Consider the following 25,853-nt stretch of genomic DNA (forward strand, 5'->3'; position numbering starts at 1 on the left):
CATAATAAATTTTGTAATATCATCTAACTTTCAGATGCAAGTATAAATGTTTAAAATTAAATAAGAATTTTAAAAAATAATATTTTTACCTCTGTTTTACCATCGGCTCTGACTACATCAATAATTTCACCTTTTACAGGAAATGTTGTTACTCTGTCTGGTGTATCAATATTATACCATACACAAGCATTATTACGAGATTGTGCTACAACAACATCACTTCCTGTAACCCACTGTAAGAAATAAGAAAGTTTACAATTAATGTTAATGCTTGTATGTTTTATCAATAAATGAAATGAAATATTTATTTGGTAGAATGTGTTTGGAGCCTTCATTTGATTATACACAGTTGGTTGTTTTTAATAATCACTAGCAAGTACACCATTCAGTGGCTGTATTATCCTCTGTTATGTATGTATGTTTAATTGTAAAATTAAATTACACTGTGCAATTTATCAGAATCTAGATGCTATTTAATAAAAAGTATCTTTATTTGGAAAAAAAATCACATCTGGGCAATTTTTTAATATCTAGTACTTCATATATCCCCCTTTATTCTTAATCACTTCACATACATGATATGGCATCGATTCAACAAGTGTACTACACATTTTTTTTTATTTCTTCATCATGAAACCATACAGATTTTATTGCTTTAATGAAGTCAATTTTTGTGGTACCATTTATTTTTGAGAGTTTTTTTTTTTACTATAGCCCCATGATTTTCAATTTGATTTAAATCTGAGGAGTTGCCTAGCCACAGAAACACTTTAATATTTAATTCTACAAATTTTTCCAATTTTTTGACAATATGGAATGCTGCCAAGTCTTGTTAGAACACTCTGTTCCCTTGTGAGAATTTATTGTGAAGTTATGTCACAATCCTTTCCTCTAGAATCTAAATATATCCATCTCTTTTGAACATAACATCTGCTATAAGTGATAAATCAGGAAGGGCCTTCAGTTTTTTCTGGAGATGTTTAATTGATTGTTGAATATGAGCTGGTGATGTATTTTCATCTGATAAAAATAATTTGCCCTTGCATATAAAAATGTGAGTCAGGAAATAATGTTATTTTCAGTCTTCTTTGGTTAGCATGAACTTTGACCCACAAGGTTTTTTTTGCACACTTCTGTGTTAAAAGCTGCTTTTTAGCTGGCCAATGAGCGTTCCGTTCAACTGCAAGAAATCAGCGTCTAACAATTGTCACATGAAAATCTGTTCTACAGGCTGCTAATTCAAGTCAACAGCAGATAATTTTGGATTAAGTTTAGTCTTTCTCATTAATAACTGATCCTGTGTCGGAGTAATTTTTCTTTTATAGATACATTTGCCTTTCCTTTGAGATGAAAAGGAACCAGTTTCTTTATATTGTTTTAAAGTAGCATTCACTGTCTGTATAGTATCAATACCACACTCAGATGCTATTTGTTGTGTCATACTGGTTGATATGATCAGAAAGAGAAACAATTTCAGAACAGAAAGAGAAATGCTTTCTTGGAGTTTTGTCCATTATTATTTATTAAAGACAGAGAATAAAAATTTGAAAATTTAATTTTGTAATAAAAAATGAAATAAACTTTAAGAAAACATATAATATATAATTAAAGTTCAGCTCACAAACATATAAAAGTTTAAATCATTTGAGCCTTTTCATATTATTATCCATCTTCAGGAATATCCAATTCATTATAAGGTGTGTAAAAATTCATTTAAAATGTTAGAAATAAAATAAATTGAAAAAAATATGGTAAATTAAGTAATATATATATATATATATAACAATTGATCGTAATTGTAATAAAATTAAAATAAGTCATACATTAAAGTAAAATATATCTTATCAATAAAGTAATCTCAATTGTTATGATGTTATAAAATAAAAGCAGTTTGGCCAACCCGATAATCATTAATGATTGTTAACAATTTGTTTAAATAATATGTTCTTGAATTTAGTTGGTTCATTCATCAGTTTGTTATTATTTAAATAAATGTAAAATTTCTCTAAAATATTAGTTTTATAAAAATTGTTAGGATATACTAATATATCTAAGAAATCATTTGGATTGCAATTATGTTTATATTCCTAAATGTGTTTAGCAAAATTAGAACAATCCCTATGTCCTTTATTTATGCAATTAATATGTTCTTTGATCCTAACTGAAAATGACTGATTAGTCATACTAATATATTTTAGATCATAGTTTTCGCATTTTAAGCTATATACTCCTTATTTGTCTAAATTATATTTGTTATTATATTGTATTTTATTGGAAGGATCTTTATTATTTATGTATTCTATTATTTTATTATTACTTGTATATGTTTTATTTAAATCAAATGCTTTAAATATTTTTTTAAATTTCTTATAATTTATATTATATTCAATTTTAACATATTCTTTTTTAGTTTTATTTCATCTTTTATCTATATTTTTTTCAGTTTCTTGTATAATTTGTTTATTAAATTTGCATTGTATCCATTTGTTACAGCAATATATTTAATGTTATTTAGTTCATTTTTTAGATTTATATTGTTTCAAATATTTTATTACTCTATAAATTAAAAAATTAAAGTTACAGTCTTTTGATTCCAAGGATGAAAGGAGTTGAAATATATTATAGTATGAGGTTCGGCTGATAAATTTTTACACACATGTGGAGCATGGGAATGAAAAGAGATATTGGAATGAAACAAAAAATGAATAAAATTGCAATACCTTGGCTACAAAATGACTAAATTTTAGTTTTAGTATTTATTTTTCAATATAATCCAAAATTAAAAGTGTATTAATCTAACAAGTTTTTGCATTCAGTCACTGAAAAATTCTGGCGGTCTTTCCTCATATCCAAGTGGCCACAGCTTCCTTTACTTCATCGTTGATGATATGATTACCTTTGAGATCCCTCTTGAGATGAGGAAAGAAGTGGAAGTCACACGAAGGTAAATCCAGCAAGTATGGCGGATGCGGAAACTTCAGCTTCCAAAGAGCCATCAGAGAGATTGTGCGGTATTCATCATGCACAGATTTTATGGTAACCCAATTGCTTGATATGGCCTACTTGTTCTTTACATATGCCTAACTGAATAGCAATGTATTGCTAGGTGATTTGCTGGTCACATTGAGGCAAATTATCCAACTCCTTTCAATGTTTTTCATCAGTCACAGAAACTGGTCATTCACTGCGAGGTGCGTCCTCAATTGTCGCTTTACCAGCTTTACATTCGTGAAATTTCAATGCCCACCTATTCACATTACTCCTGTCAACAGTTTCACTACCATAAACCGCTTTTAAACGATGAAAAATATTTGTAGGATTCACATTTTCTGCTGTTAAAAATTTGGTCACTGCGTGTTGTTTTAACTGTGTTGGCATATTGGCCGTACTAGAATCCATTTTAACTGCTACTGAAAATAAACCTGTAAACAGATTTCAACGCATTATCACAGGTTTGTACAGGGGGATTTTAGCTATCATGTGTTGTCAAGCCCAACTCAACAGTACCTTTTGTCTTTGTGCAGCATGCTAGTGTGCAAAATTTATCAACTGAGCCTCTTATCTTGTTTGGTTGGTTTTCTGTATATGTCTATGTCAATTTTATTATTGATATAATTTTTGTTAATTTTTATATCTAAGTAATTAATACTATTGTTATTTTCCTTCGTCTAAAGTAAATTTAATGTTACATTTAGTGACTTCATTTCTAATTATTGTTATCATCTTCATTATTAAATTGCTGATCGTATATGATAAATTATATCTTTTCATCTAAATACCCTTTGTATAAATAAGTTGGTGGTTTTTGATTTTATCAGGTAAAAGTGTTTTCTAATTCATCCATAAAGGTGTTAGCCAAAATACCAGAGAGGGATGATCCCATAGCTAGTCCTTTTTCTTGTTGATAACATTTATTATTAAATGTAAAATAATTATATTTAATACATAATTTTAATAAATTTAAATATTTCATATAAATCAGTAAAAGTACTACTGCTTTTATTTTTAATTTGGTTAAATTATATTTATTGTTTTATTGGTATCAATATTTATATCCATATCTTTTTATGTCCAGTGTTATAAACTTAATTGTAATATTTATATTTATATTATATATTAATTCATAGCTATTTTTTAAATTATATTTGTTCTCAATTTTAATGATTCTTTTAACGTATTTGATAAGAATAAAAAAAAAAAACATTTTATTCAAAATTTGTGAATTGTTATGCTTAAATCTTATTTTGGTATAATAATCATAATCAATAAAAAAAACCCTTGATACTTGGGCTTCCAATTATTTTTAAATATGGAAAGGTAGTTTTTTGATCTCAACATTTATAAACATAATATTGGTGAATGTTAATGATATTAAAAGTCTTTTTAATGCAGTAAGTTTGTGTAAGAACATATCACAATTTTGTGGAATTTTTTTAATTATTTTATTTTTTTACATCTTTGTTTGACTTTTTTTATTTTACAGTTTTTTTTCAAATCTAGAATTTTTGATTAAAAACATTTTTTTTTTCATTTTTTTAAGATTCTAAAATATTATTTTTTGATAGGCATAGCTAAAAATGTCATGCAATACTTTGCCAGCTTTTTTAATATATTACTTTTTTATTTTTATTCTGAGAATGTTAATCAGTCTCAATAAAAAATATTAAGGCCATTTTATGGCTATGAAATAAATAATAATATTTTTCAAATACAAAAACAGTTAAAACATAAAACAATTCAGTGAACACAGTTGATGTTTGTGTCTTAAGTAAAAAGAAATAATAAGGAAATTATACAAGTATTTAGCATTTATGCTGTTACTTTAATTTAGTATAATGTAAAAATTAAAATTAAAGAAATTAACAAATAAGCTTTCACCATATGTATAAATTAGAATACATTATTAGAATTAAAAATAAATGTATAAAATTGAAAAAAAATTATTACCTGAACAAAAGTACAATAACTTAAAATCGGGTGGCGTTCTGCTGAACGAGTGTCTAATAGGGTGAGTCTCATCTTTTTGTCCCTGAACAATAATTTATGTCCTGTCTCATTTAATTCTAACCAGTCAATTTTAGAATCATGTGACACTTGCAGAATTGTCATTCCATACACAAGATCAACTGATTGAAGAGCAATAATAAAAAATAATATGTAATTATAAGCATGAATTTCTTAATTTTATATACTATGCTATAAAATATATATTATAATACTAAGATTTCAATTGTTAAGTTGCTAGCATTATCGTAATATCATGGCATTCATCATTAAGAAGGAGATAATAAAAAGTTATTCTTCTGCTGTAAATCCCAGTAGTTTGTGGTTTTAATTCTTTAATATTCTTTCACAAATTCTTCACAACTCTTAAGAATTCCTTCTCTAACCCTCAAAAAGAACCGTTTATTAAATATGATGCGTAACAATGATTTCATATAAACAAAGCTGCTTTTAATTTGAGGGATTTAAATGCAGGAAGGCATTCCTGTTTAACGAGAAACATTCTGAAATTCATCAATTTTGTGAATAAATAAATGTCTTACATTGCTTATTTTGAAATGGTATTTCTGGAAATATTTTTAGCATTTTAGTTCTTGAAAATTTACATTTACTAATCTTGGCTCTATTATTTATTGTATGGTTTCTGTTTACAGTGCTGAAGTAGTACTGGTAAAATTGCTATTTTTTCTAAGGTATATTTACTGTATGAATTTAGCATTTTTTACTACAGGGGAAATTACACACTTTCTACTGAATCAGTTTGAAGCAATAGACGTAGATAAAATTAGTTTAAGAAAATTTGTAATATATACATGAAATTCTTGTGTTTCTTTAGATTACCTTTGCTTCAAATGGAACATTATATTTCAAACGCTAAACATTTTTAACAAAACTTGTATCTGATAAATGTGATACTGATCACTTTCAACAAGTTTTTCTGCAAATAGAAACTTCATATTGCTATTAACTCATAATGTCATTTGTTATGCTAAATTCTTATGCCTGCCCTGGTTTTAAACATATTCCTACTGCTTTTGGCAAAATTTGTTTATTTCTCTTGTGATTGGAGTTCTTTTCTGATAGAGAAAATAGTGCTATTTTAGATAAGTTTTAACTGTTTAATTGTATATATGTTTAATACTTAAATTAAAAACCAGATATTAAAAAAAAAAAAACTTGTTAGTGGAGAAATGTGAAAAAACATATCCAAAAAATATTAAAAGTTAAAATAGTAATAATATGTTTTTAATCTTTGATGGTTAAAGCCTTAATTTTTTTAAGTTAAAATGTTTTCTGAGATTTGGTCATGAATTTCTTTTATTCATTAATTTTCCTAAGGCTTGTTTCTATAAAGAAACTTTCTATTTTTTAAAAAGTCAGAAATATTAGTTACTTCTGACAGTCACAGCCCTTTTTGACCTTATTACATTATAAGAATTCATTTTGAATAAAAATATGCTGCTAATTAAAGTGTTTTTTAGTTGGGTCTCACCATGTATAAAAATCAAAACATTATTACCGATTCAACCCAGAGTACATTTGAGTTAGTGATCAACAACACTATTGATATAGCGATAAAGGTGTTATCTGAATAAGTTTATCTCAATAATTAACTAGTGAGTTACAGTTTTTTTTGGGCAAGTCAAAATTTAATTTATTATTTGTTGTGCTTCAGCCAAAAATACTATAATCTGTACAAAATTAAAAATTTCCTCATAGAAGTAATTATTTTTTTCTGATTCAGAGTTGTTTTATAGGCATTAACACAATTTTTTTTCTCTACTTACCTGCTGTGCTGATTTTTTTTTTAAATTGTGTTAAGTGTAAATCAGTAGTATATATAATTAGTTATTTTAAGTCTACAAGTTTCTTAACCTTTCAAATGTGTGATGACACCACATGTCCGTCATAAGCAAGCAGTATATAAATAACTCCTACAGCTATGCGACCTGCCTTATGTTAATACACAATAATGAAATCCTTATTGATGCTGACAAAGAGTAGGAGAGGAAAAAAAGCTTTGATGCATAGGTAATGTCACACGCACAGAGCAATCTCATCTATGATGCTGCATGGTTTCATCAACAGTGAATGTGTTAAAAAAAAAAGAAATAAATAGAAATGTTAACTACATTTGGAGGTTAAAACAGTTTAACATCAGATAATACTAACATTTTTTTTTACAATATAATTACTTAAAGCAATATAATGTTAACTTCAGCATGCAAATTATAAAATGATAATAAAACTATGAAAAATGGTTCCATTTTTTTAGTAGACTGAAATTTATATTCTGTTTAATACTCATTATATTTACAAAAAAAAACAAAAAACAAATATTGAAAGAATTTCAACATTTGTCAAAAGTGAAAATTTTTTTTAAAAGAGGAAGTGAAATTTCTTTCTTTTTTTCCTTACGCGCTTTATTATTTTAACTTCACCCTCTTGTGGTTATTTATTGACAATAAACATACCAATGCAAATTGTTTTCATATCCAGCAGGTAGGCGAGCTTTTTATTATCTTCAGGTGAATTCAACTGATGTCTTTCATTGAGACGAACACTAATTAAGTGTGGATTCATAAACTCTGTGCTAAACAGAAATTATAATTTCATTAAACAGTAATAATTTTTTTTTTAATTATTAAAACTACGCTACATTTTGTACTCACCTTTGTGCGATAATCTCCTCAACTAATGAATTGTTTGATTGTTAACACTGGAAAGACCTATCTTTGTAACAGAATTGTTAGACTTTCTATTAAATTTGAGCTACTGTGAAATTTCATTAATTGGAAAATTCAACTATGTAGAAATTTTAGAATGTCATTTTTTAATTCAGCAGAACAAAAAATTGTCTTTTTTAATATTTTCCTGCTATACTAAAAACATGCTTTTGTTTCCTAACTTGACATACCATACTTTATCAAATCAAGTAATTTTTCTCTTATGCAATATATTCTTAGAACACAATATATTTTAATAACTAAACATACATTATTCAATTACAAAGTACAAGTAATTTAGTTTCTTCTTAAAATTTCTGGCCTATTGTAACTCTATTATACACACCAAAGTGTTTCCTACAAAAATAATTCTTACCATTAAGCATGTGTGGGTGTTTGAACTGATATAAGTTGCTTCTTTCAAATATTTTGTTTGATCGATTTGTAACTGGATAAACCTACTATATTGTTACGTTCTCACTTACGTTGTTGAAAATGTATTAAAATATTAATATTTTTTTCATTTTATGAAGTATTTGTTCATTAATATTTATACATTGTTACTTAGCCAATTAGTTGATAAACCTTTTGCAAATTGGTGTATTTTACAAGGGTTATTCAATAATTAACAAGACAATTTGATGTAGAGAAAAAACTGTTCATTCAATGACAGTGAACTTTTTGAGGGTCAAGTTGGCAACCTTGGAAACACATTTATTCTGCTGTTCGATCATAATTAATCTAAGCATAACCTCTTTTGTTGATTTAAAGAATATCAGCTCCGCTTGAAACATGAACGCCAGAAGAGCAACATTCTATGATAAAACGTTTGCTATCAGAAGCTGTGAAACCAGCAGAAATTTACTCAAGAATGTTGAAACAATACAGTAAAAAGTGTTCAAACTACAGAAATTTGTATAAGTGGGTGGAAAAATTTAATTCAGGCAGAACAAGTGAGACTGATCTCCATCACTCTGGAAGACTGGTTGAAGTTTCAACTGCTGTGCTGCAAAATCACATAAATGATCGCATTTGCAAAAACAGGAACGTCAAAATTTCCCAAATTGCTGGTTTGTATAATATTGTGTTGGAACTACACATTCAGTCATTCATGATGTGCTGAATTATTGCAAAACTTGTTTGAGATGGGTTCCAGGTCAGTTGACTCAAGCCCATAAAGACACCCAGATTCCGATTTGTTCTGAGCTCAAAGAATGGTTTGAAACGAAAGATAATGAATACTTTTTAGATAATAGACCTATGATGAAATGTGGATATACAGTTTCGAGCCCAAATCCAAACAGCAAATTGTTGGGTGGAAACATCTGGATTTAATAGTCTCTGTCTAGCAGTGGTTGTGAAAGAAGGTGTTTTCAAGTGTGTGTGTGAATGTATATGTGTGTGTGTTTGCACACATGATTTTGTGTGTGTGGGTGTGTATGTGGTGTACCTGTGTTGTATCTTTTGTTTTACCTTCCGGTCACACCGAATAAGTTTTAGCACAGTTTACTTTTATATTATTTTAAATAATTCCCTTTTTTTTACCACTATCTAACAATTAGTTAAATATGTAGATTTTATTTTTAGGCTTACGACAAAGTAACAAAGTAAAATTTAAGTAAAAGAGATTTACTTAATACTAATTAATCTATGAAATAGTTTGAAAGTAATAAAGTAAATCTCTTTTACTTAAATTTTATTTAGTTATTTACTGATAGAGACTTTTCCAGGTTTAACAACTGCCTGGTATTAGCAATTTACACTAATGTAAGCCCCATTATCCACTTAATTTTTTTTTTTAAATTAAGCTGATTTATTATTTTTGTGAATTTAAACTTATACTAGTGTTAAAATTTAGATTTAATTTTAGGCTAATGGCTACCCACCACCTTCTTGTTCTTCCTCCCCAGAAATTTGTGGCGGAGAGTTTCTAAAGTCCTGTCCATAATGTTGGACTGCCCTAGGAAGTGGCCCACGTTGGTAAGAGCCATAACTACCATAGTCTGTGGGCGCCTGGTCGCAAAGAGCACTGACCTCTCAGTACGGCTGCAATTAAGCAGCAAAGGGAATTTCCAGGAAGTGCAGGGCTTTCTGCACTCGAAGGGCATTGTCTTCCTCACTTACCAGCTCCCTAAGGAGAGGGAACTTAAAGTCATGGTTCAAGGTATCCTCTTTGGGGCCACTTGCGAAGAAGTAGGAGAGGAGCTCTCCTCACTAGGCTATGATGTGGCGTCAGTGAAAAAGCTGATCACAAGGGACGGTAGGGAGATCTCCTACGTGCCTTGTGGCACTTAAAATAATACCACCAACCAGGGCCATCTATGACCTGGATACAACGTTTTACTGTAAAATAACGGTGACGGCATTTGTGTCACGAAGGCGTCCCCCTCAATGCCACAGATGCTAAAAGTTCGGCCACTCGACGAACTATTGCCGCATGACGCAGCTCCGCGTTAGATGTGCTGGAGACCACGAAACGACGTCTTGCCTAAAGTCGCGAGAAGAGTCCTCATCGTGCGCGAATTGCAAAGGGCCTCAGGCAAATTATAGGGGATGCCCTTATTACAAGGAGCACTTGGCCCGACAGAAGGGCGCCCCACAAAAGTCCGTGATCACTGACAGGCGTAGCTGGGAGCGGGTCGACAGGGAGATACCAAAACTCCAGCTGCAAGAGGTTCAGCTCGTGACTATTCCGGCGGTGGGAAAAGAGGCGTCACCTCCTCCCACACCGCAAAAACCCCAACGGATTCCGGCAACCGAGAAGGTCGCGGCCACAAAACCAAAACTAAGACTTCCCCAAAGGCGACAAAATAAGTAAAAAATTAGGAAAAATCTTAGAGGATCGCCAAAACACAAACTACGGCAAAACCCGCAAGAACTTCCGAGGCTCCGCGCCCAGCAAAGGTGGTGTCAAAAACACCATCCGCTCCGGCGGGAAAAAGCCGGAAACCGCGTCCTCGAAGGAGAGCGCCGGAACGATTTTTTGTCGAGGTTGTTAATAAAGGACGTCCTGCCAGAAATTTTGGCTATATTGCTCCGCCTGTTACAGGCGAAACCTATTAGGGACCTACTCCAGTCCTTGATTGAATGTCTCATGACCTTACTTACCCGGTATGGCTAGGCAAACTTTGCGGCTGCTGCAGTGGAACCCGCGTTCAAAAGCAGGCAAGACGACGGAGCCATGCCGTCTAGCCTATGACCTACAAATTGATGTGATACTGTTAGCAGAAACTCATTTCAAGCTGGACAAATCACTGACCCTTCGAAAATATTTCACCAACAGGGTAGTGCCACGCCGAAGCCCTGCCAGCGGTGGAATCGCTATTTTAGTCCAAAGACAAATTACGCTTATGCGGGTCAAGGTCCACACTAATGTCATGAAACAGACCTGCATACAAGTGCAACATCTAGGCGCAGTATACAGGCTGGTCTCGGCATATAACAGGCCGATCTCAGCTGTACCCGGTGCTGACCTTGATGCCGTGGTGGAAAATTGGGATGGTCCCTTCATACTAATGGGCGATCTCAATTCTAAGCACACGTCTTGGAATAGCAACGTAATAAATGCTAATGGCAGGTTGTTATGCGAAGAAGCGAGGGCCCGCAGGCTAGTCGTCACAGGCCCTGAGGTGCCCACCTTCTTGAGTGCAAATGGTCGGCCGAGACCTGACGTACTCGATATCGCGATTCTGAGGGCGGTACAAGTGCCGTTCGCAATAGAAACGATCGAGGATCTCGGCTCGGACCATTCTCCAGTCTTACTGGAGTTGGGCCTAGCAGGGGCCGGGTGAGACCCACCACCAACTCCCCGAAGGTCAGTGAACTGGAAAAGGTTACATAAGGCTCTGCAACGGGATTTTAGGCTGGTAGATCCAGAACTCTTGACCACAACGGAGGACATCTATGACACGGTCGATCGCGTCACGTCGTCCATAAACGAGGCTTTGTCTTATAGGACTATGGAAAAGGCCACACGGCCTTTCCGTAACGATCTCCCACCTCACCTCTCTGAGGCAATCTTGGAAAAGCGCCGGCTGAGAAGGATATCGCCTCACCCCGTCCCCCAACAACAAGCGGGCATTTTACAGACAAACGGACAGGGGGAAAGTACTGCTGAGAAAACATTGCGAAGAATCTTGGAGAGATTACCTCGTCTCGATGTCGGACGACATCTCCTCGATGTTCAATCTGAATAAACGGCTACGTGAAGGAAAGAAACCTCGCCACCCGATGCTGGGACGACGAGGTTTCTTGACTTATTCAGAGTCGGACCGAGTAGAGGTCTTCGCGAACACACTGGAGGAACAGTTTACTCCAAACCCCGCCGGCCCGAACAACGACCATGCAACCGAGGTGGAGTCTTTCCTCGCGGACTACTTCGCTCAGATAGAGGATGCCCCCCGCGAAATAGACCGCGTCACTGAAGCAAAATCGACCGCCGCAGCTATCAAAGCCACAAGCCCCGTTAAGTCCCCAGGGGTGGACGGGATCAAGGCCAGAACATACCGGAACGTTCCCCCCGCTCTCATAGCGACCATGGCCACCCTTTTCACGTCCAGTTTGTACGTAGGGTATTTTCCAGAATGTTGGGTAACGACGAAGATAGTATGCCTGCCAAACCTGGGAAATGTCTATATTCCCCCCGGGAAATACAGGCCTATCTCTTTATTACCTGCATTGTCAAAGTTGTTCGAAAGAATTTTCCTCGAGCGAAGTCGGCGATGTTTGGCGCCGGAGGTTCGGCCAGAGCAGTTCGGGTTCAGAGAAGGCCACTTGACGACCCTCCAACTAGTTCGACTGGTGGATAGCCTTGTCCGAGGCTTGAACAGGAAAGTGTCTAAATGTTGCTGGAGACTATGTTGAAAAGTAGTGTCACTGTCACTGAATAAATCATTTGTTCTCTACATTAGTTTGTCTTGTTAATTACTGTATGTCTCTCATATAATGTTTATTTTATAAAAATGACTAAATTCTATTGCTTTTTACTATTAAGAAATAGATCTTAGTATTTAACAATAAGAACATGTACATTATTATATTCATAAATCTATTCCTTAGGGCTTTTGGTTTCTGGAGTAATAACGCTAATATAAACACAGTTTTTGATACATGAGATTTTTATTATGTTGTCTATGTATCTTACACTAAATTCAAAAATGCAGTCAGAATTTTTCAATCGCCCACAGTTTTTGTGCGATAACATTTTTGAAGTATTGTTTTTATCGAATCTAAGTTTCTTTTTTTCAGGAATAAATTATCTACAAAAAAGAATATTTTAAATGATTTCTAATTGGGGTGGGGTACAACTATTACATTATGAAGGCAATAACTGTATGTACATGATGATTAATTTACTGTAGGTTCTGAATTGTCAGCGCAGCACAGAACAATCTTCTGTATCATAAAATTAACACACCGCTATTGTTTAAACATTCGATATATATGTATTTTCTATGGTTTCATTCTGTTTTGTGATTTATAGTTGTGTTCCGTAAGTATGTCGTATTATTGAGTAAATATGCCAAGGAAGAGTGAAAATGATCTGGATAACTTCTGTAATGTTGGGATTTTATGTTTAAAGAACATTGATGACATTTACCCTACTTGTTAAAAAAATGTTACAAACTATATTTTTGCTGAAAGTTGGGAATCAAAATAAAAACTAGGCCCCTCACATCTGCTGTTTGGCCTATGTGAAACATCTGACAGACTGGGCTAGGAGTAATCAGCACATCTAACTTTAAAAGATGAATCAGCATATCATATAGTCACTGAAGTTTGATGACTGTTCAGAATTTGAACTTGTCAAAGAAATAAGTCAAGGATTTGAGATCTAGATTGAAAGACTGGAATATTCTCCATACTGACACTAAAGTGTGTTATATTCTAAAAAGAGAAAAAAAAAACAGTTTAATGCACTGTAACAATATTTGGGCTGTCATGGATGTGCGCTTCATCACTAATATAACTTTTCAAATTAGAGATTGTTATTCGTTTGAAAACTAGTTTAAAGGTTGTCTTTTTGGACAATGGTAATACGTTTCCTTCTGTGTAGTTAGCTTACCCAACTAACATAATAGATATATTTGACAATATCACAATCCTGTTAGAAAAAATTCAATAAAAGTACTGTTGGACTATATGTTGTGATTCAAAAGTTACTACATTATTAATATAGTATGCAGCTCGACTACACTAAATTTTGTTGCTTTTTGTGTGACCGGGACAGCAGAGACAAGACAAATCATTTTATCAGGAAGGATTATCAGTGTGTGAAGCACTTATTCCTGCATAGAAAAATGTTGTACATCCACTACTAGTTAACTAAGAAATGATTCTTCTACCTCCACTTCATGTAAAATTAAATCTTTTCAAAAACTATAAAAGGTGATGGAAAAAGATGGTGCTGAATCTCATTATTTGAAAGAAAAATTTCCTCATGTTAGTGATGCTAAAATCCAGGAAGGAGTTTTTGTGGACCCCGAAACAAGAAGTATGATTAGAAATGAACAGTTCAAAGTACTGTTAAGCAGAGTCGAAAAGTCAATGTGGAGGTAATTTAAAAGCGTTGTGTAATACGTTTTAGGAAATCATAATCCCTAACTATTACAGTAACATTGTTAGTAAATTATTAGTTATACAAACATAAGGGATGTAATATGTCCCTAAAACCTATTCTTGGATTCACATCTGTATTTCTTTCTGAACAACCTCTGCGCCACCAGTGAAAATCATTACCAGCAACAATGGAGTACGAAGAATGCTCGCAGATTATTGTTGGTTGCTAGAGAGGAATGTTGGATGCCAGACATAAACTGAAAATAAACTACCATATTTTAGATAAACTGAATAGTGCCTTGCATGAATGTAAATTCTTGTATTTCTTTTTCCTACTTATCACAAAAACAAATGGTGGGTGATGAAGAAAATTTATTTATATGTTTGAATTCAACGTTAAAGGTTCTATTAGGATTACATATTTTTGTTCATTATGGAAAAAACATTTAATTTTACTTTTTGCAAAAAAAAAATAATTTGAGTTAATTTATTTACCGAACTGATCCAAGAAGTTCATTATTTCCATATTCTATAAGACTTAATTCTCCTGCATTAAATATCAGACAAACATTTGGATTATCAAAATAGAACCTTTCTTGTCTACCAGAATCAGGCCAGCCGACTTCACTCAACAAATTACGATGTAAATCACCTGAAATTTGGTCAGAGTAGTTTATCAAAATTAATTTATTAAAAAAACAATAAAAATTAACATTTTCTAACCACATATTAAAAAATAATAAAATTACTAGTGAGAGAATTAACCTAAAGTCTTTTTGGACATTATGTTTATAATGGTTTGCCTCAACCCCTTACTAGTTATGTATTCAGCTGTACTTTGAATTGCAACTTTAAAAACAGGATAAAATTACAATTTCATTGTATGTTTAAACTTCCTTAACTCATGCTGAATGAAAGTGAATTGTATTTAACCTGTTATAAATGGTGGCTACAGTTTGATCAATTCGTGACATTCTGGAAGTCTCCAAATATCCTGTTGCAGCTTTATCGATTTAGATCCTATAGGCACCTCCTGCAGCTATTCCTCATACACTGAGGTAACCTGCAGCTCTGTATATCTCTTAAATCACACCAGATCATGTTGTTAATTAGAAACCACCAATAAAATGGTGGTAAGAAGACAATATTAAGAAACCATTAATATTACATAACTGATCCAGCCCAGCACCAAACTGTCAACTTTGTACATAAGAAGCCAAGCACCAGTGGCAGCTCATATATAGGCACTGTTGAACTGCAACACCCCCTATTTCCACTTGATATTATCGATAACATTTAATATAATTAGTCCTTCTATCTTTAATTCTTTCTTTATACTTGTACAATATATAATCCTTAAGCTTAATTTCAGTAGCCATCCCCCAGTTTATGAAAGATACAAACATTTTTGTGTGGAACTGTGTGCTTCACCAGCGGTGTGGTGTTTGGCTGTTGTGTGAATGTGAATGTGCATGTAGGAAGATGCACACGAGGCTGTAAGGAAGAGAGAGCACTGTAACTCCCTGGCAGTGCCAACCCTGGCATGCTGATGAAAGGTAATTTTTTTTTTTTTTTACTCCACATGTGTATGGATCATTCCTCGTTCGTTCCCTTTTCTAGTTTTGTAGGTGGAAGGTATATGAAAGTGGTTTAGTTGTTTTTTCTGTAGTGATCAGAAGATGTCAGAAAGCAAGGGCTCTTTGATTGCCAAATCTGTTCAAAAACATGCTGCAAAGGCGAAAGAAAATGTAATTAACAATAACTAATTAGGTATTTCTTTCTGTGTACATAGAAATTTAAATTTGGCACCATTGGGCTATAGTGTTTTTAAGCGGATATTTTATTAAGCTATTATCTAATATTACTAAAAAATATTATCTTATTATTTATTCGGTTAAACCATATATGGTTTTTAAGCACAATGTGCCTAAAAACACAAAACTTTAACCGTGGCCTTGAAAGGGCGCAGAAAAAAATTTTCTGGAGCATCACCCCCACTAATTTAAGCTATGAGCCACCACTGCCAAGCACTAACCCTCTGCCTTACTCTTAAAGCATAAGGTCATTATATTTAATAAGTACTTTTGACTTACGAGAAAGAACAGCTGTAATTTATGGTTTTGATAAACTAAGAAGAATAAGGACAATGCTATCCACTTCTACTTGCCCATTTATTAGGTTATTTCTCAGAATAATTCATAACTTTATTATCAATACTTGAGAAATGACAGAGTAACTTTACATATAGTGAGAGAATAGTCATGTTACCGTGCCATTCAATTATTTCTTTTCCATGCGACTTCAATTAATAATTATGAGTTTTTTCTCAAGCTATTTATTGAAGTTCAACAATACTCTATGATATCTGTATTTCTACTCTCTGAATATTTGTCCTGTTATAAATTAGGCTTAATCAATTTATAAAATCTGGATTCAATTTGTGACATGATATATGTGCAGATATTTATGTAATTTTTACTCTTCAAAGGTTCTTCATAAAACAAAAGGTGGAAGATACAATCTAAGTCACAAAGTTTTTTTCAGTTTAGGTTAAAAATTCATTTAGAGAAAAAATCTGAATTAAATTTAGAATTTATATCAGCCTACCTGTTAAGTTGTGTATTAATGTTAATATATTTTGTGACACAAAAGAGATCAGCAGTAATAGTCACATTTCTTTAATTAAAGCAAAATAAATCATTGTTACAATAACAATTATATGCTTATTAGTAAATGCGTGTTAGAAACTACTGCTTATAGTAAATTGCAATTATTTTTGCTTGAAACAAAAATTTTGTTAAACTGGAAACTTGCATGGTAAGGTAATGGATATTTTAGGAACCAAAAGTTATTGATTACTTCTCCATTTCTTATGTATCTAGCACTTCTAGCTCACATATCTGTTATGTAAGCTATCTGCTCAAAAACCTCATAGAAATATTACAATATTTTTAATCTTGTTTTGGCAATATTAATGGTTAGCCCTTCCCAAAAACCTCAGAAATTCATTGAGATAATATGTTTTATAAGAAAAAGTACTTTGAGCTTTCCTCCACAGCTCTTGCACAAACTGCAATCGATAAAATAAAAAAACTTTTGAATGCATTAAAAGATAATATATTGTCATCAAAATCTGCTGAAAATTGCTTTTCTAAGCATTAAATTAGTTTCCTTGCAGTAAAAAACATAATTTTGCGTACCAAGAAGTATAGTATCAGGTGTTCTTGCCACAAGATAACGATCGCTTCCCATTATACGAACATCATCAATTTCATGCCCAAATTGTGATTTTAGAATAACTCCTCTAGATTCACTGTTTAGTGGTCTGACTAAAACTTGACTTGGACCAACATATGTCATCTCAAATTTATTTTTCCAAACTGTACGCCTGAAATAAAAATTAGAATCTTTTTTATTTTATTATAAGTAATTATCATACATATATTATGACTATTTCTACATTTTGTTGGCCTACGCTTTTTTTGAATGCATGTTTAAGTGTATTATGAGTATGATCATCAGCCTGAAGGTTAGTTTGAACTATACAATGCCATGATTAGCTATCACACAAAGCCTGAAGCACTAGTTGAGAGTTGTAACTTTGTATCTCCAAAACATTTCCCCCTAAGAAAATTTTATTCCTAATATTAATAATACTTTAATTAAAAATAATATCAATTATTGCTTTGTCCAAATTTACTGTAAGGAATTTAAATATCTCTATCGTGTTCTGACAAACATTATTCGATCAGGTTAATGCAAGTGTAATAGTTTTATAATAGTGTTTTTTTTGGATTCATTCATTTGAATGGTTTGATCAGCTCTCCAAGATTCCCTATCTAGTGCCAGTCATTTCATTTCAGTATACCCTCCCTACATCCTATATCCCTAACAATCTTTTAAATATTTCAAATGTTGCCTGCCTGCACAATTTGTCTCATCTACATGCCCTTCGATATCAAAGCGGACTATTCCGGATGCCTAAAGATGTAGCCTATAAGTCTGTCTCTTCTTTTAGCTATATTTTTCCAAATGCTTCTTTCTTCATCGATTTGCCACAACACCTCTTTATTTGTCTCTTTATCCACCCACCTGATTTTTAACATTCTCCTACAGCATTGTATTTCAAAAGCTTCTAATCTTTTCTTCTCAGGTACTCGATCGTCCAAGTTAAACTCTCACTTAAAGCTATGCTTTAAACATATAGTTTCAAAAATGCTTTCCTGATGTTAAATTAATTTTTGATGTAAGCAAATTATATTTCTGACAGAAAGCTCCTTTTGCCTGTGCTATTCAGAATTTTATCGCTCCTGCTTTGTCCATCTTTAGTAATTCTACTTCCCAAATAACAAAATTCTTCTACCTCCATAGTCTAGTTTATTTTTACTACATCTCATTACTTTGTTTTGTTCCTGTTTATTTTCATGTGGTAGTTCTTGCGAAGGACTTCACCCATGCCACTCATTGTTTCTTCCAAATCTTTTTACTGTTGGCTAGAATTACTATATAATCAGCAAATCATATCATTTTTATTGTTCTAGATCTAAATTGTTCTTTAACATAATTAACTGCTAGTTCTATGTAAAGATTAAAAAGTAATGGGAATAGGGAACATCCTTGTTGGACTCCCTTTTTTACTACAGCTTCTTTCTTATGCAATTATTACCATTGTGGTTTGGTTCCAGTAAATGTTAGCAATTGTTCTTCTATCTCTGTATTTGAACCCTAATTTTTTTAAAATGCTAAACATTTTATTCCAGTCTATGTTATCGAATGCCTTTTGTAGGTTTATAAATGCCAAGTATGTTGGTTTGTTTTTCTTTAGTCTTCCTTCTACTATTAATCTGAGTGCTAAAATTGTTTTCCTTGTCCCTATACGTTTCCTGAAGCCAAATTGGTCTTCTCTTAACACTTCTTCCACTCTTCTCTCAATTCCTCTGTACAGAATTCTAGTTAAGATTTTTGATGCATGAGTAGTTAAGATTTTTGATGCATGAGTAGTTACAAGCCTATTTCAGCGATTACCAGCAATATAGTTAATTAATATAAACTAGTTGTTCTGTATTCTTCACATATTTTTGCTCCTGCTTTCTTTAGTATAATGAGAATAACATTCTTTTTGAATTCTGATGGAACTTCCCTTTTTTTGTAAATATTACCAGTTTGTATAATATCTATCGCTTCCTCATCTGCACTGCGCTGTAATTCTGCAGGTATCCCGTCTATCCCAGGAGCCTTTCTGCCATTCAAATCCTTTAATGATCTATTAAATTCAGATCTCAGTCTTGTATCTCCCTTTTCTTCGTATAAGAGTTCCTCTTCTTCCTCTATAACACCAGTTTCTAATTCAATTTCTCCATATAACTCTTCAGTATATTCCACCAACCTATCGACCTTTCTTTCATATTATAAATCAGTTTACCATCTTTATTTAACACATTCTTAGATTTAAACTTATGCACTACAAAATTCTCCTTAACTTTCCTGCTTGGTCTATTTTACCAATGATCATTTCTCTTTCTGCTTCTGAACACTTTTCTTTCAATAATTTGCACTTCCTGTTTATAGTATTAATTATATTCTTAATTGTCAATAGTTCCTTTTACTATCTTCATCACTAGCATTCTTATACTTTCTATGTTCATCCATCATCTGCAATATATCCTCTGATATCCAAGGGTTTCTACCAGTTCTCTTTGTTCTGCCTAAGTTCGCTTCTGCTGATTTAAGAATTTCCTTTTTAACATTGTCCCATTCTTCTTCAATATTTTCTACCTTATCTTTTTTACTCATATCTCTTGCGATGTCCTCTTCAAAAATCTTCTTTACCTCCTCTTCCTCAAGCTTTTCTAAATTCCACCGATTCATGTGACGTCTTTTCTTTAGGGTTTTAAACCCCAATCTACATTTCATTATCAGTAATTAAGGTCGTAGTCGATGTATACTCCTGGATTGCTCTGTAGCCAACAAGTTGATTTCAAAATCTTAAATCATGCTTAATCATGATATAATCTATCTGATATCTTGCATTATCACCTTGATTTTTCCATGTGTACATTTTTCTATTATGATTTTTAAAGGGGTTTTGACAATTTCTAAATTATATTTCATGCAAAACTCAATAAGTCGGCCCCCTCTTTCATTCCTTTAGCCCAGCCTGTATTTGTAGACAATATTTCCTCACTTGCCTTTTCCAATGCTTGCATTTCAATTTCAAACTATTATTAAATTTTCATCCGCTTTTATGTGTTAATAATCATTGTCAGCTTAAGTTTTGATTTTATCCTGATTACAATGATATAATAGTTATGATAATCATATTTTACCTCCTAATGAAGTTCTGAAATAATTTTCTTTTTATAGAATGCAGCCTGCCTAGATGTCAAATCTGAATGGCTGCTAAGCTGACGTGAGAACAGTTAAAATGTTCCAGGGGTATCCAAGAGGATCTGAGGAGGGTTGTCATTTACTTTTGCAAATTAGTTTTTATTAGTCACAGCAAATTTTAACAGTAACAATCTAATTTACATATAACATAAAGCCAGTTGATCATTTTTTATCTATTAAAAAATTTGATAGATGATTCTTGTATTTTTGGGTGCTGAATCCAAATATGGCAATTTTTCTCCATCACATAAAGACTTTTCACAAAAAGACATTTCTAATTTATTTACTCATGATATGAAAAAAAAATTTCTTTACAATGTTAAAACTGATGAATACACACAGTAAATACTATTCATGTCTTTATAATTTTTTTTTCTTTTTGTCTTGATGCTCCTCTTTTGGTGCTTTTTCTTTTGTCATGTAGCAGGTCATACCTTTTAACATCCATCACTAGTTGACTATTATGCTCACATTCCATCTCTCTCAATCTCTTTCATGACCTGGTGGAATCTTTCTTCCTGCTCTTCACCTATTGCACTTCTAGAAAGGTGCAATTCTAGAAAGTGCACCTTTAAGCTCATTTTACAGATTAAATTTTTGAATTCTTCTAATATATTTTGTTAAATATTTTTATAATTTCATCTTTCTTATTGCCAAGAAACTTTGTAATTATATCCTTGAAAACTTTCCAAGCTTGTTTTTCTACTTCTTCCAATTTAGATTCAAATATTTCATCTTTCATAAACTTCCTTATATCGAACCCAACAAAACCACCTTCTTTATGTATGTTTCTGAAAACCTGGAAACGGACTGCAAAGATACTTAAAAAACTCTTCATCTTTTTTAATGCCTTCACAAATTGCTTCATTAACCCTATTTTAATATGAAACTGAGGAGGCAAACCTTTACTTGGCTCTACTGAACTTTCTCTTTCAATGTTTTATCATAACAACCTTTAAGATTTGTCTTGGTGACCATTCTTTTTATTATAGTTTGTTGCACATGCTGTGCTTTCTATCAGCGACTGTGACACTAGCCGATAGATGTCGGAGGAACCTGCTGTACATACAAGCTTGCACACACGTTCATCCACACCAAACCATCTAACCACACCACACAACTCTCCCACCACACCAGGGATGCAGCTCCACCACTCACAGGTGCCTACAAAAAGACTGGTACCAGTACAGTAAAAGCATTCCATCACCGACCTCCACCAGGAGAAGAAGAAGACAAAGAAGAAGTAAGAAGAAGATCCCTGGCTGGCTCAATGTTGGGCCACCAACATCCCTGCAGCAACAGCAGGCCTGGCTGGCCTGCTGGGTATAGATGTTACCTTCCTGCTCCAACTTGCCAGGCTTCAAGTGCTCTGGCCGATGAGCCCATCAGCAGGAGCCAGCCCAGCATGGGTTCACTCAGGGAGAACCACCTTAGCTACACCAATGCAAGACAACCAATATGTGGGGATTTGGGTCCTGCCATTGAAAGGAAGCTCTGTCCGATTCCAATGAACAATTGTTCTCAAGACTCCTTTTGTGACAAATTAGTAAACAGTCTCCATTCAGAAATAGATGTAGTCAATTTGAAGTTGTACCACGAGTCCTAGTAGATCATTACAGTAAACTAATGCATCTTCTTGAGAAGCATATCAAACAGTCCTAAATCAATAAAAAGCAGTGGTAGGCTAATAAGTTTTTTCTTCAACCCTGAGCCTAAAAGTCCTTTGCAAGATCTAAGTCCCTCAGCAAATCATTTAATTTGGATTGCTGAAACAGATTTGGTTCATCACTTCCAGGATCATAATCATCATTTTCATCATCTACTTCATTAGCACAGGCCTATGAAACCATTTCTTCATCACATATGAAACCTAATTTATCTGGTGGTGAAGGAGCAAGATACTTCTGGTCCATGAGTTACATGTCGTAACCCTGATCAAAGGTTTGGGTAAAAAATTATTTTCTGTTCTTGGATTGAATCCCTGTATTATACATGAACAAAAGTAACAATCATTGCATTGCTATGGTTGGTTGGATCTCTCCAAAGTGGAAAGACTTGCATTTTTCTTTGCGATCACTAGTAAAACTCTAACACTCACTGAACAAACCTTAAGAGGAACCCAAGATTTGTCTTGGTCTTTAATTTTGCACCAAAATAAGTAAAAAAAATTTTTATGGATTCTGGATTTTTTTCTGTTTTTTGATAGTAAAGTTTTCATAAATATATTAAAAAGAGTCGAGGCCTATTGACACAGTCTGTTGACAAAATTGGAATTTAATTTAATAAACACTCGTAAAATATAAGTTACATAGAATTACTTGTAAAATATAAGTATAGTTACTTGGAAAATATAAGAACATAAAAATATTTTAAGATGAATGAATGAAATTATCACAAACTAATAGCACAAATGCATGCCACAGTTGTAAGAAAGGTAATGAACTTAATTCTTTGTCTAGAATAGTAGATAGTGAAGGTGGTAGTGGTGTTGGGGGGGAGGGGCTAGATGCACAGTAATAAGAAAATGATCAGACGTGTAGTGAAATAGTGACATGAAAGTGGTTGTATGTACAGTTTTACAGTTACGTTATACAGGGGACACTCAATAATTAAAGGAACAAATTTATGTAGAAATGAAACTGTAGGAGAAGTTTTGTACTTTCATGACTTTAGGTTGGCACCACTGGGATGAGCTGAGAACAACTGACAGAAAAGAATTGTCTTGTTTATAACCTCAATATTGCATTCAACAATAGCATGTTCACTTGAAGTTTCCACATTAGTTGAACAATGTTCAGCGATCCATTTTTTGCTTTCTAAAGGTGAAAACCAGCTAAAATCTTTTCTTGAATGATTTTACAGTATGGTGAAAGTTGTATAAACCGCAGAAATTTTTGTAAGTGGGTAGAACAGTTCAAAAACGGTCGAACCTCAGTGACTGACGAGCAGTGTTCTGGTCGGCCAGTTGAAGTGTTAACTCTTTCGCTTGAAACCCACGTTGATGACATTATTCATGAAGACCAACATATTACAGTTGAACATATAGCAAAAACAGTTGCAGTAAGTATTGGCACAGTTCATAATGTTATCAGTAACAAGCTCAAGTACAGAAAAACAAGTGCAAGGTGGGTCCTGAAAGAGTTAACGCAACAACACAAGGAAACAAGACTTAAAGTGTGTACAGACTTGAAAGAACACTATGAAAGGGATGGTGACTCTTTTCTAAACAAGATTTTTTTATTGTATGATGAAACTTGGGTTCACCATTTTGAACCAGAGTCCAACAAACAAAGCATAGAATGGAAGCACACCAGCTCACCTGTCCGAAAGAAATTCAGAACACAAGCATCAACAGGAAAAGTTATGTTGACCATCTTTCAGGAAGCCCAAGGTGTTGTCTTTTGTGATTATTTGGAAAATCAGCATACGATAAACAGTGTCTACTACTCAGACATGCTGATGAAAAAAGTAAAGCCAGCAATGACAGAAAAACATTGCAGATCTCAAAGAAAGGGCATGACACCTTCAAATGTCCCCCAAATGTCCTTTGAAGGACATTTGCCTTCAAAAAAGGTAAAGGAGACTATCTGTGCACTCTCAGATTTCATAAGGAATTGCTAAGAGAACGATGAAGCTATTATACTTTCGTGCATATCAAATTCGTAGTGTTCAGGAATTGAAGGAAGCGGATAAAGAAAAGTGCATAAGTGTACTGTACGTGGTTTCGGTCATTTGCTGACAACCATGGAATTGCAGAGCTTGACTGTGTTTTCTTCACTGATGAGGCGTGGTTTCACCTTCTCACTGAAAATCCACATCTGTTATATGAAAGCCTCTTACACTCAGAAAATGGGAGTGTGCCATTCACAACGTCGAATAGTGGGCCCCCTGTTTTCTTTGAAACAACAGGAAACAGTTTTGTTTACTAAGACATGATTATACAGTTTATTGCGCTTCTTAAGATTATGAACATGATTGTTGGTTGCAGCAGAGCAGTGCCACATGTCGCATATCTAATGAAACAATGCATTTCTTGAGCGAGGTTTTTTTTTTTGTGAAGTATCTCTAAAGGATTATGGTCCCCTTGCATTCACCCAATTTGATGTCCTCAGATTTCTTCCTGTGGGGTTATCTTAAAGGAAAGGTCTATAAGAACAGGCCAAAGACACTGGAGGAACTAAAGTTGAACATAACAATGGAGATTACCAACATCAGTATACAATACACGTGCTTCACAGATTGGCCTCAGACATGGTAAAAAGAATTCATACATGCATTTTTGAATAGGACTCTATTTTGAGCATATATTGTGAAAATAAATAAATCTCTAAATATTGTTACTTAATGTCTTACTTTTTTTATTACTTTAATGTGTGTGACTTTTGGATCCCTCTGTAGTTTCAAACATTTTATTCAGATACAAATATTAAAGCCATAATTGTTCTGGAAAGCGTTCTGGAAATAAATCTGGCATGCTTACATAAAAAAAAAATAAACATCTCAAAATGCTGGTAACAGAACTGTGATTGTATTAATATCAGATGCCATCTGCTTACAGATTACAATAGTATTAATAATATACTTAATAATTTTTTTTGGATTTATACTACCTATCTTCCATTACTTTATTTGATTTATTATGAAATAATATCAAATAACAAGACCCACCCAATATCATCTTATATAGTCACTACCTTAAATTTTATTATTGTTTATTCTGTGAGCACTTCGTTATGTTTCATTGCTTATTTCATTTTTTCAATCCATTTCCTATATATGCAAATTTTTACAATTTAATCTATAAATCTAAAAAAATATCGGTATTTTTTAAATTACCAAAATTTCAGGTTTTAGCATTAATTTATTTCCTTATAGGCTGTTTATTTGTTTTGTTTTTTTTTCAGTTAAAAATTAAAACAGATTTATATATAAGAAAAGTGTGTCTGTTCATCATGTGATATTTATTTATATATTCCATTTGGCAATTATAAACTGACAACTTTCATTCACCATTATTTTTTTATTTTTATCTCATGAGAAACACCAAGTCAGACTATTGTCTAAATACTATCATACACAGCAGCTGGTTTCAAACAATGGCAATATCTTAACTTCCACCATTTTATTATAACACTGTTACTCTGTGAAAGTTCCTTTTGCTTTGGAACCAGCAAGTTG

General features: G+C 32.9%; 1 protein-coding gene across 1 annotated transcript in view; it reads right to left on the reverse strand.

Annotated features, from left to right (window-relative positions):
* Oseg2 (intraflagellar transport protein Oseg2) overlaps positions 1-25,853 on the reverse strand; it is a 118,371-nt gene that overhangs the window by 73,164 nt on the left and 19,354 nt on the right. The window contains exons 8-12 of the mRNA XM_075369696.1: positions 17,489-17,676; positions 14,784-14,940; positions 7,479-7,597; positions 4,948-5,126; positions 90-233 (exon numbers count right to left, since the gene is read on the reverse strand). Of these exons, the coding sequence (XP_075225811.1) occupies positions 90-233; positions 4,948-5,126; positions 7,479-7,597; positions 14,784-14,940; positions 17,489-17,676 (787 nt within the window). The remainder of the gene's footprint in view (positions 1-89; positions 234-4,947; positions 5,127-7,478; positions 7,598-14,783; positions 14,941-17,488; positions 17,677-25,853) is intronic.

Source organism: Lycorma delicatula, chromosome 6 (assembly GCF_047948215.1).
Source record: "Lycorma delicatula isolate Av1 chromosome 6, ASM4794821v1, whole genome shotgun sequence".
NCBI classification, from domain to species: Eukaryota; Metazoa; Arthropoda; class Insecta; order Hemiptera; family Fulgoridae; genus Lycorma; species Lycorma delicatula.